A 13,381-nucleotide genomic window follows, 5' to 3' on the forward strand; every position below is an offset into this window, starting at 1 on the left:
TCTCTGGGTGGTTGTGTGAGAATTAGGCATAGACCACATCAGTACCACAGCTGATGACTCAGAGCAGAAAAATTATTCCAGCCCAGAGCAGGAACCCAAGGGTCTGAGGTGGGGGCTGTAGGATGTGGTATTGACCAGTAGATGTGTTGGAACCCTGACACCTGAGTCCCCAGTGATAGAACCACCAATGCCTTATTTCCATGCTACCAAGTCCATCAAGATAATTTCTTTTACAGATGTGTGTTTAGGCCCTTCTTTGTGCTACGATAAAGCGTATTGGAGCTGTGTCTCCTTCCCTTACAGAGCTGGCCATCTGGTGGAGGAGACAGAAACATCAGTGACCAGAGTACTGTATGGGAAGGGCCATGGTGGAGGGATGCACAAGACAGTGAGAGAGCATGGACCTCATCTACTAAACTGATACAGCAGCTCGTTCATCACCACAGCTTCCTTCCTAGGGATTTTTAACATCTCCTGTTAATTTGCAAAAGCTCAGAGCGATAGAGTCCATCTCTCCTGTCAATATTTTTAACAAAAGTCCTGCACTTGATGTGTATTGGCCTAAAGTAATGAATCACTGTGGCCCTACAAGTTGAATCCACTGATTGACTTAAGCCTAGGTCATTCCTATTTTGGGCAGGCTGGGGTTGGTCTCACTCAAGCCACTCGAACTAAGACTGGGAAAGGGCTGGTTTTCCAAAGGAAGTTCAGATTGCTAAACTGCCAATACCACGTGAAGTGGGAAAGCATGCTGGGCAACCAAAGGCCAGTAATTGTCCTGTAGTATTCTCTGTCCTCTGTCCAGAGGGTCACACTTCTGAAATAGCAGGCTTGGCACATAATAGTTCCACACCTGAAAAACAACTTATGCTGATGACCTCACTATACTGTAATGGACCTTTGTTTCTAAACAGCCCAAGCCCAGTTCTGTTCAAAGAACAACTAAATATCTCTGAGAGGTTATATTCTGGTAATTTAAATTTCCATCTTTGCATTTTCTGTGCTTTACAATTTTTCCATGTGGAGAATTATGTATCAAAATGCATTATTTCAGTGTAAATATTCTGCTTGTAATATTCAGTGTAAATACTCTACTTTTTTTAACTTAGCTTGCCAAGTATTTTAAAAATAAAAATACCTCTCTGATTATAGTGGTAATGTATGTTCATTAGGAAAATTTGGGAGAACGTCATCAAATTGGCGGCGTGAGGGGAGCCTCTGATAAGCTCCCCTGGAATTTACAACAAATTTAAAAACTATAACTCCACAAAGGACTCCCTGCACAGTAGACAGGCAAGAGGAAGAGGCCCACTACTGAATTCACCTAAAGGTGGCTGAATCACGTGAGCTGAGGCAGAGGGAAGGGAGAAGTGCGGAGACGGAGCCGCGCGGACGCAGGACACAGACCCAGCTCAGTGCACCGAGCTTCTGCTTCCCGGAACTACTGCAGCTGCGGGAGAGGGAAGAACTCGGACTGCTAGGGCTCCGCTTGTGGCCCACAGGGCTGAGGGGTCAGCATATAACACGGCTGAACCCAACGCTTATGGCAGAGACCTTGGAGAGAAGACTGAGGGAAGAAGGCTGAAAATGGTGGTTTAAGCCCGCACTGCCGAGCAGAGAACGGAGCCTTAGGCACTGAGACTAGCCGTCCCCTCCCTACCCTCCCAGAGCTCGCCCCGCCCCCACCTGCCCTGTACTAGAAAAGGAACAGTAGCAGTGTCAGATCAAAAGAACAGAATATTTGCTGTTCTGAGAAATGTGGACTGCAGACACAGATTCGCAGCCCAACTAGTTCCGGCAAAGGGGAGAGAGCTGTGGAAGCAGGACTGGCTGTGTTGGTGGTCGCCGCCATTGCTCTGGGCCACTTCTCACAACTCACCCCGCCCCTAGCCCCACCTATCTGGGCGGATCCCTGCAGGTGTAAACAGAACTGCTGAAACATACGGGCTCTGAATCTGGTGCAGGAAGAGCTTTGGACCTTCAAAAGCTCTCCGCATACCCACACGGACTGCGCCCTGTGACCCAGGCGAACTATTAACAGAGGAGAAGCCCATCTCCCAGGGAATCCCCCCATTGTGTGAGAAGCTGGAATAGTGTAGAGAAAACATAACACTACAGTGTAAGAGTGAAAAAACGCTGCTTTCGGAGAGAAAAAACATTTTGCACACCCGAACTGGAAACCAAAAGAAAGATCTTGTCCTATCAACCTGTTGCAGAACCCACTCCTGTAGATGTCTAGGAAGAGAAATAATAAATCAGTAATTGCCATGAATAACCAAGGCAACAAGACAGCTCAGAAAGAAAGTGAAAAGTCTCCAGATAATGAACTTGAAGGTATGGAAATATGTGAGTGAAATGACAGAGAATTCAAAATTGCAGTTCTGGAAAAAATCAACGAGATGAAAGTAAACACACAAAGACAGTTTAATGAACTCAGAAACACAATCAAAGAACAACACGAACATTTTACCAAAGGGATTGAAATGTTAAAAAAGAAAGAAATAGAATTTCTGGAGATTAAGAACTCAATAGAAGAAATTAAGAATGAAATAGCAGCTTAGGTAGTAGAGTTGACCAGATGGAGGAAAGAATCAGTGACATCGAAGATAGAAACCTGGAAATTACACAGATGGAAGAACAAAGAGACTTGAGACTTAAAAGAAATGAAAGAACTCTACAAGAACTTTCTGACTCCATCAGAAAGAGCAATATAAGAATAATGGGCATACCAGAAGGAGAAGAAAGAGAGAAGGGAACAGAGAATGTATTCAAACAAATTGCTGATGAGAATTTACCAAACTTGTGGACAGAACTGGATCCTCGGATCCAAGAAGCAAATAGTACACCTAATTACCTCAATCCCAACAGCCTTCTCCAAGGCACATTGTACTGAAGCTGTCTAAAATCAACGACAAAGAAAGAATCCTCAAGGCAGTCAGGGAAAGAAGATGATAACCTACAAAGGAAAGCCCATTAGATTATCATCAGATTTCTCCGCAGAAACTCTACAAGCCAGGAGGGAGTGGAACCAAATATTCAAACTATTGAAAGAGGGAAATTATGAGCCAAGAATAATATATCCAGCAAAGATGTCCTTTAGATATGAGGACTAATAAATACCTTTCCAGACATACAGAAGCTGAGGGAATTTTCTAATACACAACCTGCACTACAAGAAATACTAAAGGAGGCTATTCGACCACCATCAACAGGGACAATTTGTGGCAACCAAAACATAAAAAGGGAGAGAGTAAAGGCCTGAACTGGAATATGGGAATTGAGAACGTAAGCATGCTGAAGAAAATGGAATACTCTAAATATCAAACTGTCTTTTACGTAAACTTAAGGGTAACCACTAAAAAAAAATTCAGAACTGAAATACATAGTGTAATAAAAAAGAAACACAGGGAAATATCATAGAACACCACCACATAGAAATAATAAACAACCAAAAGGCAAAGAAACAATGGAGACACACCCTTACCCAAAAAGTAAAGATAGAATGACAGGAAATCCTCACATATCAATAATCACCCTAAATGTAAATGGACTGAACTCACCACTAAAAAGGCACAGAGTAGCAGACTGTATCAAAAAATTAAACCAACCATATGCTGGCTCCAAGAGACACATCTCAGTTACAAGGACAAGCATAGACTCAAAGTGAAAGGGTGGTAATTGACACTCCAAGCAAATGGTACCCAGAGAAAATCAGGTGTAGCCATAATGATATCAGATGAAACAGACTTCAGGGTGAAAAAGGTAACAAGAGACAAAGATGGACATTTCATAATGGTAAATCGGACTATACAACAAGAAAACATATTTATGCCCCCAACCAGGGAGCACCGAAGTATACCAAGCAACTACTAACAGACTAAAAGGGAGAAATTGACCAAAGCGCAATTATACTAGGGGACTTAAATACATCATTGACAGCTATGGATAGATCATCCAAACAGAAAATAAATACTGAAATAGCATCCCTAAATGACACATTAGATGAAATGGACATAATTGACATATGTAGAACACTTCATTCTAAAACATCAGACCATACATTTTTTTCTAGTGTACATGGAACATTCTCAAGGATAGACCATATATTGGGACACAAAACTAACCTCAGCAAATTTAAGAAGATTGAAATCATACCAAGCACATTCTCTTTGAAATTGGATATCAACTGCAAGAAGAAAGCAGGAAAAACCACAAATACATGGAGATTAAACAACATACTTTTAAAGAACGACTGGGTCAAAGAAGAAATTAGAGGAGAGATCAAAAGATACATAGAAACAAATGAGAATGAAAATACCTCCTACCAAAACTTTTGGGATGCAGGGAAAGCAGTTTTAAGAGGGAAATTTATGTCATTAAAGGCCTATCTGAAGAAACAAGAAAAATCCCAAATAAATAACCTCACGTTATACCATAAAGAACTAGAAAAAGAAGAACAAATGAAACCCAAGGTCAGCAGAAGAAAGGCAACAACAAAAATCAGAGCAGAACTAAATGAATTAGAGAACAAAAAGACAATAGAAAAAATTAATGTGACAAAGAGCTGGTTCTTTGAAAAGATTAACAAAATTGACAAACCCTTGGCTAGACTCACTAAGATAAAAAAGAGAGAAGACACTAATAAACAAAATCAGAAATGAAAAATGGAAGTTATCACGGACACCACAGAAATACAAAGGGTCATCCAAGAATATTATGAAGGACTACATGCCACCAAATTCAATAACCTAGAAGAAATGGACAAGTTCTTAGAAACATATAGCCTTCCTAGGCTGAACCGTGAAGAAATGGAAAATCTAAACAGACCGGTCACCAGTAACAAAATTGAATCAGTCATCCAAAACCTTCCCAAAAGCAAAAGTCCGGGAACAGATGGCTTCACTAGTGAATTCTACCAAACCTTCAAAGAGGATCTAATACCAATCCTGCTCAAACTGTTTGAAAAAATTGAAGAAGAGACAGTACTCCCTAACTCATTTTATGAGGCCAACATTACCCTGATACCAAAACCTGGTAAGGACAACACAAAAAAAGAAAACTACAGACCAATATCTCTGATGAATACAGATGCCAAAATCCTGAACAAAATTCTAGCAAATCGAATGCAACAATGCATTAAAAAGATTATTCATCACGACCAAGTGATGAATAATACCAGGGGCACAAGGATGGTTCAACATACGCAAATCCATCAATGTGATACATCACATAAACAAAATAAAGGACAAAAACCATATGATTATATCAATTGATGCAGAAAAAGCATTTGACAAGATACAACATCCATTTATGATTAAAACACTTAATAAAATAGGTATAGCAGGAAAAATACCTTAACATAATAAAGGCCATATATGACAAACCCTCAGCTAATCTCATAATTAACAGTGAAAAACTGAAGCCCTTTGCTCTACGTTCAGGAATACGACAGTGCTGTCCTCTATCACCTCTGCTTTTCAACATAGTGTTGGAAGTCCTTGCCAGAGCAATCAGGCAAGAGAAAGAAATAAAAGGCATCCAAATTGGGAATCAAGAAGTTAAATTGTCACTCTTTGAAGTTGACATTATGCTATATATAGAAAACCCTAAAGACTCCACCAAAAAGCTATTAGAAACAATCAACGAATATAGTAGGGTTGCTGGCTACAAAACCGACGTACAAAAGTCCATTGCATTCCTATATACTAACAATGAAATCTCAGAAAAAGATATAAAAAAACAATTCCTTTTGCAATTGCAGCAAAAAGAATAAAATACCTAGGAATAAACTTAACCAAGGATGTGAAAGACCTACATGCTGGAAAATACAAGACATTTTTAAAAGAAATTGGAGACACAAAGAAATGGAAAGATGTTCCGTGCTCATGGGTTGGAAGAATCAACATAGTTCAAATGGCCATATTACCCAAAGCAATATACAGATTTAATGCAATCCCCATCAAAATCCCAATGGCATTTTTTAAAGAAATAGAACAAAAATCATTCATAACCACAAAAGACTCAGAATAACCAAAGCAATCTTAAGAAAAAAGAACAGTGCTAGAGGTATCACACTCCCTGAGTTTAGCTTGTACTACAGGGCAACAATAATCAAAACAGCATGGCATTGGCAGAAAAACAGACACATAGACCAATGGAATAGAATTGAGAACCCAGAAATAAAACCACATAACTATGGACAGATAATTTTTGACAAAGAAGCAAAAAACATAAAACGGAGAAAAGACAACCTCTTCAATAAAAGGTGCTGGTAGAATTGGAAAGCCACGTGCAAAAGAATGAAACGGGACTGCTATGTGTCACCATGTACCAATATTAACTCAAAATGGATCAAAGACTTAAGCATAAGACCTGAAACAATAAACTGCATAGAAGAAAACATAGGTACTAAACTTATGGACCTTGGGTTCAAAGAGCATTTTATGAAATTGACTCCAAAGGCAAGGGAAGTAAAAGCTAAAATAAATGAATGGACTATATGAACTTAAAAGTTTCTGCACAGCAAAAGAAACCATTGACAGAATAAAGACGCAACCAACTGAACTGGAGAAGATTTTTGCAAATAGTGCCTCCAATAAGGGGCTAATTTCCAAAATATACAAGGAATTCATGCAACTCAACAACAAAAAAACAATCAGCCCAGTTGAAAAATGGGCAGAGGACCGGAAGAGACATTTCTCCAAAGAGGACATACAAATGGCAAATAGACATATGAAAAAATGCTCAACATCACTAATCATTAGAGCAATGCAAATAAAAACCACAATGAGATATCACCCACCCCAGTCAGAATGGCTATCATCAACAAGACAAATAGTAACAAGTGTTGGAGAGGCTGTGGAGAAAAAGGAACCCTCCTACACTGTTGGTGGGAATGCAGAATGGTACAGCTGTTATGGAAGGCAGTGTGGATGTTCCTCAAAAAATTACGAATATGATTCCCCTAAGACCCAGCAATCACTCTCCTGCGTAGCTACCAAAAAAAACCTGAAAACATTTATCCATAAAGACACGTGTGCTCCAATGTTCGTTGCAACCTTATTTACGGTGGCCAAGAAATGGAAATAACCAAAATGTCCTTTGATAGATGAATGGATAAAGAAGTTGTGGTACATATACACAATGGAATACTAATCGGCAGTAAGAAAAGATGATATAGGAACATTTGTGACAACATGGATGGATCTTGGGATTATAATGCTAAGTGAAATAAGTCAGAGAAAAAACAAGAACCATATGATTTCACTGATTTGTGGTATATAAACCAAAAACAACAAAAGAACAAGACAAACAAATGAGAAACAAAAACTCACAGACACAGACAATAGTTTAGTGGTTACCAGAGGGAAAGGGGTGTGTAAGGGTGGTAGATGAGGGTAAAGGGGATAAAATATATGGTGATGGAAGGAGAACTGACTCTGGGTCATGAACACACAATGGGATTTATAGATGATGTAATACAGAATTATACACCTGAAATCTATGTAACTTTACTAACAATTGTCACATCAATAAACATTAATTTAAAAAAAAAGAAGTTGTTTTAAACCACAGAATTATTTCCTCAAAGTAAATGTTGTATCTAAACCAGTATGAGGCTTGGCAACTTTTTAAAATACTACTTTTGCTTTGCATTCTATGTTTTCCTTTGTCTTTTTCAATCAAGGCGCCAGGCCCTTAGCAAGCGTTAGATGTGGGGAGTTTTTTCAGCTGAAAATCAGTAGCTGTGTGACAATACTGTTCTTCCCTTGTAAAGTGCCCAAGGTCATTCTGTGATGTGTTGCTGCGTGCTTTGTGTGCAACAAGATGTGAGAAGCCACATGGGCCTTTGAGAGTTAGGCCATCTCAGAGTATTTACCCCACGCCCGAAGAGAGTGTAGTGTTTTGTGTATTTGGGGCAGGAGGGATTTAGCTCAGAGCTGGAACTTATGCTCAGCTGTCAGGCAGTGCCCCACGATAGTGGCAAGACATGGAGGGATGGCTGCTGGGAAGGTCGGGTGGGGTGAGCCCAGCACAGGGAGAACCTGGCTCAGCCAAAATATCTTTCTAGAGATAAATAAGTGTGGCCTCTGAGCCAAGAACTTTCCGACCTTGAAGTGTCTAGATAGTCTTGGATACCATGGATGCAGCAGTAACCATGACGGATTAAGCAGCAGAGGCATTCCTCCATTTTCCAGACCACGTGAGCCTCCTGATTCTACAAAAGCCAGAGCTTGCAGTCATGACAGGGATCATGTTTCTGGCCCGTCCAATCGGGTGGGGGTTTAAAGTCAGACTTTCACTGCCTTCTAGCAGGTATGCAACCGGGTTTTCCTACCCTTTGAATCTGTACAATGACATTCACACCTGCTACTTTGAAAGCAAATGAAAATGAGGCTGCCCCACCTGCCTGCTGCCCTCTCCCCTGGGTGAAGCGGATGTTCCAGTGAACAGTTTGACAACTTCACATCTAGGAACTAAAGGACTGAAGGCATTCCCAATCCCGTACACTGCTGTTCTACTGTCACATGTGATAAAACTTGTTCAGGGTGTAAGCTGAAATAAAACTAAATACCAATGTTTCCCTCCTGTGGGCTTCCCACATAGACCTAGGCCACGTGGATGCATGTGAAGGAGGAGAGGGCATTGGATGATTTGGATAAAAGCCAACACTGTCATTTTCTTTTGCGTTTGGGTGACAGAACCTGTATTATGTTCACTGTACGTCCTCAATGCCTGGCCCGTAGTAGGTGCTCCATCAGCACGTGTCTGTTGATCGATAGAAAACACTGTGCTTTGCAGTCCTTCTGCAGAGCAGAGTCCTTTCTAACTGAAAATGTCGAGATGGCCCGAGGTGGCCAGCAGGCAATCTTAGCCTAGAGGCCAGCAGTGACTCAGGGGAGCAGGCTGACAGGGACTAAGGCTACCGAGTGACCAGGAGGCCAGTAGCCTCTGAGCACATGTGGGACACTGGGCTGGATGTGAGGGGTTGAGCTGACCCTGTCGGGGTGGGGGATGAGGGCAAGGGTTTGGAGAGACATCCTGCCAGCCCTGTCCTCCAGGGGTCCTGCCTGGTGCAGGCACAGGCCTGGGGCCTCTGATCACCCTCTTTCAGGGTGTTAGCTGGGGAGGCATCTCTGTGGCGAGACCCTGCTGGAAGCACACGGAGCTCTGGGTGTCCTAGGTGGGAGGGACATGGGAAGTTGCCACCTCAGATCTGGAGGGGACAGGAGTTGGTAGACTCTGAGACCTCTCAATGGTAAGCAGGATGCAGAAGGAGGGACATCAGGGTCCTGGAGGCCAAGCTCTGCTCTGAGCTCAGAGGAGGACAGAGTCGGGCAAGGAAAGAGTGAGCCTTGGTGAGAATGAGAGCTTCTCAAGGCCCATCGCCCCCTCAACTCTGCCAGCGTCCCTGGCTGTGGGAGAGTATGTCCTGCTCAGGAGGGTTTTTCTGTCCCTGGTGTAGGGGGACGATGCCCTTAAGCTGCAGCCCCAGGCTTGGCGTCCAATGCACAGGGTGTTACCCCTTCCTCTCTGCCATGTCACACAGGGGAAGGAGGTAAGCAGTTCAAGCTGAGCCCCAGCACCCGAGAGACTCCCGTTTTCTCCTGATGGGGTTCAGCTTCAGCCCTGGCACAGGGCAGCCCTGGAGGTACACGTGTGGGTAAGAAGGAGCTGGGTAACTGCTTCGCATGGGGTTTGGGGGAGATGGTGGGGGCATGGGGAAGAAGAGGAAGCAGAAAACAGTAGAATTGCTCCCTTGGCCATCTACGCATACAGCTGGTGCTGTGAATCAGGGTCAACGAATAAACAAGAAACCAGCTCTTCCCACTCAGCTAAGACACATTTATTAGGGTGCTGGCACCACCTGCCCTCTCCTACCCCCACAGTGTGATTCTGGATTCGCTCGAGAAGACATTGTGGTTCCTGAAGTCAGGCTTTGTTCATGGTTTCCTTTATCCAGGGCAGGAAACTTGAGACTTTGGTGTAGGCACGGGGAGACGTCCCATTTTTTCTTCCATAGGAGACGATTCCCTGGATCACACGTTGGCACACGAGAGGGCCCCCGGAGTCTCCCTGCAGACAGACGGGGGGGACTGAGCAGCTCTTCTCCTGGTCCTGCCCTCTCTGCCATCCCACGCCCCCTCTCAGAGAAGGCCACCTCGCCTGGCTGCCATGTGGGAGACCAGAGGGCGGCAGGCCACTGTGGGACCCTCAGCTTGGACATTGTCACAGCTTCACTTCACCCCAGGTGTCAGTTCCCTCTCCTCTCCCAGGTCCCGGATGCTCTTCCTCTACAGGTGCTGTGGGACTGTGGCTCGTCTACTGTGTAAGGACATGAAAGCAGGCGGCTGGGGCTGACACTTAGCATGGAGGACGAGCCCGTTAACCAGGGTGGGTGACAACTCTGCTCACGCAGGGAGCACAGTTATACAAGCGCTGTGCCTCAGTGTGTGCCAGAGAATTACAGAATCATCCTCTGGAGGAGGACCATGTATAGATTGATCAGGGGCCCTTGCTTGGGTCTCAGAGGCCCTATTTCTCCCAGCTCTGGCTGCTCTCCGTTGGCTTTCCGGGGAGAAAGATCACAGGCTGACGGGTGGAGTTCCCCACTCCTTGGGTCTCCACATCCCCATCCTTCCCCAAACAGCTCTCTCCCCAGATCCAAGTTAGCCACACTCAATCTCACCTGAAAGGAAGCCTTCCTTTCTGTCGGGTTCCCCACGCAGAGTTGAATGGCAGGGTCATAATAATTTGGTAAGTAGCTTTCACACTCCCAATCCTCTTGCACAGTCAGCTCCACTTCCTGTAGAGTGTTTGCTAACGTTCCCATTGGGGTGACCTTTCCCCAGCCGGCCACACTGCACTTCTGACCTGGCTTCACTGAGTCCTTGCTCCTGGGTAGGCGGAGAGGCTTCACAGCTTTAGTTTTCTTGATATTTTTCTTCAGCTGATGAGGAAGAGGCAAGACAGCCCAGGGCAGCCAGTGACCCAGGGCCTGGACATGCGATGGGGCTGCATTGTCTCCCCCCCCCCCCCCCGAGGCAATGAGACTAGTCAGGTGGCTAGGATGGGCAAGATGGAAGGAAGAGGTCACAGTGAGAATTGAAACAATCTGGACCCTGGAGAGCAAACGCAGGAGGAGGTTTCCTTACCTGCAGTAACATGATGTCATTGGAGATTTTCTTGGGATTATAGTCTGGGTGGGGGATGGCTTTTGTCACCTGGAAGACCTGCTGGGTCTTCTCCTGTTTCTTGATGTTGTGGGCCCCCAGGGTGACATTGATTGAGCTGCACAAAGAGCAGAGTGGGAGTGTGGGGGGCGCGGGGTCTCAGGACATACAGCCCATGAGCCCTGAAGGGTAGGTGACAGCTGAGGTGAGCCAGGGCTGCAGTTAGGGGAAATCGAGGCAACAGGAGGGCCAGGAGCTGAGTGTCCTCTCTGCTTCTCAAGGACACTGAGGGTAGGGCTTCTGGGAGCTGTCTCTTGCCCTCAGGCAGTATCATGACATTGCCTGAGTTTGCATGTTTACCCTAATGCACACTTTCATCCTCCTCCATTGCTGGATTTGGCCCGTGTGGTCCCTCTCTTCTCAGCTTGCTACTTGTTCTCACCTCTGACCCTCTGAGCCCAGCTTGCCCAATGTCCTATTTCTCAGTTTTTCATCATCCTGTCACACTCTCAGATGGCTCCTGTGAAGAGCTCTTGTGGACTTGAGTTAGCAGGAGCCCGGGGAGCTCACCTGGGCTGCAGCCCCTGGGGAAGGACAGGGGACCCTGTAGGTGTCTGGGGGCGGGGGGGGAGTAGGCTTGCTGCTGCCCCTCACCTTCCGCTGCAGTGAGCAGCTGTCAGAACAAAGTTCTCTCGCACAAGGACACCTCCGCATCTTTTCTGTGTTCCCTTATCCAGAAACTGAATGTAGGCCATGTAGGGGCGGGAGTGGGGCTTGGCCTCATGTCCCCCGATGATCTCCTCTGAAGGAAAAGTTTGTTGTGCTTCTGTGCACTCACTGAGTCACCAGGAAGATACTGACTTAACTCTAAACTGCTGGGGACTAGGGAGCCTCGGCTGGTCTCGAGCTCGGAGCGTCTCACATTTCTCTTTCAAAAGGGAAGAGCAGTGGGCTTTGTCTGTGAGTTTTTCTTCACAGTTAGTTGGAGGTGAGCATAACTGTCTCTGGGACAGCAAAGTCCTAGAGACTCCTGAAAATTCGTCTCTGGACATTGCTTGGTTTCAAGTGAGTTTCTGAGGTTCTGTGGTTCCCTGAAGTCTAGAACAATACTGCTATCTAGTGGCCAGACTTAAGTTCAGGGCTCTGGGTTTATGCCCAATAAGTGTTTATTGGCTGCATGAAGCCAACAATGGACCTCTTGAGGAGGTTTGATAGGGGCAGTGCTGTGGGATCCTGGAAAGCAGAGAAGTTTGGCTTTACCAAAATCAGTGGCCCATCCTTGAAAGAGAGGAGCCGTTAAAGGCCTGGGAAGAAAAGCAGAATTGAAGAAAGGGAATGAGGGGCCTTGGGACTGAGCTAAGGCAAGAGCACTCTTCTGGGCACAGGGACCCCAGTAACTCTGGGGTGTGCTGAGCTCTGGGCTTCCTTCCTAAGCAGACACTGAGGAGAGCACCTGTCTCATCCCAGACATGGAGGCTGGGACTGTTGTCCAGTTTTCCACCCTCAGCCAGGCAATTCTAGGAAAGTTCCCCTTTCCAAATGGCGAAGGTAGGGCCTGGGGAGGAAATAGAACCCACTGGATTTTCTTGAGAACAGCCTTCTGCCCTGCCTTTTATGCTGGTAGCTTATCCAGCGTCATGCGTGGGGACCTGAGATGGGACAGGAGCTGGGGTTCAGAACATTCCTGGTGGGTAGATGGATCAGGGATGTGCAGAAGGGGAAGAGGTCTGCGCCCTCTGTGGGAGTGAGAGTGGGGATTGTCACTCACCTGCCTCTGCCCTGGGGGGCAGTAGAAAGGCCAACAGAAGCAGGAGCAGGAACGGCCACATCTTCCCAGGAAAGCTGCCCAGATTGGATTGCTGGTTTTCCTCCGTGCTCTCTTTTAGCCCCTGGGAGAGGAAGGAGGTGCAGGTGGGCTCAGGGACCTCGAGTTCCTCTCTGGTTATATAGTGCTTCATTCTAGAAGGCTCTCTATGAAAGCTTCCCTGCGCTCACACCTCCTGCCTGATGACGTTCTCTGGGTGGTTGTGTGAGAATTAGGCATAGACCACATCAGTAGCCACAGCTGATGACTCAGAGCAGACATCTTGTTCCAGCCCAGAGTAGGAACCCAAGGGTCTGAGGTGGGGATTGTAGGATGTGGTATTGACCAGTAGAGGTGCTGGAACCCTGACACCTGAGTCCCCAGTGATAGAACCACCAATGCC

General features: G+C 45.4%; 1 protein-coding gene across 1 annotated transcript; it reads right to left on the reverse strand.

Moving 5' to 3' along the window:
• Positions 1-9,825: 9,825 nt before the first annotated feature.
• On the reverse strand, positions 9,826-13,156 carry LOC141570612 (granzyme B-like). The gene is made up of 5 exons (XM_074328095.1): positions 12,943-13,156; positions 11,829-11,976; positions 11,157-11,292; positions 10,691-10,951; positions 9,826-10,077 (listed from the first exon to the last, which is right to left on the reverse strand). The coding sequence occupies exons 1-5, from the start codon at positions 13,130-13,132 to the stop codon at positions 9,934-9,936; spliced, it is 879 nt and encodes a 292-aa protein (XP_074184196.1). The 5' UTR covers positions 13,133-13,156; the 3' UTR covers positions 9,826-9,933.
• Positions 13,157-13,381: the final 225 nt, after the last annotated feature.

The sequence above is a fragment of the Rhinolophus sinicus genome, linkage group LG03 (genome assembly GCF_036562045.2).
Source record: "Rhinolophus sinicus isolate RSC01 linkage group LG03, ASM3656204v1, whole genome shotgun sequence".
NCBI classification, from domain to species: Eukaryota; Metazoa; Chordata; class Mammalia; order Chiroptera; family Rhinolophidae; genus Rhinolophus; species Rhinolophus sinicus.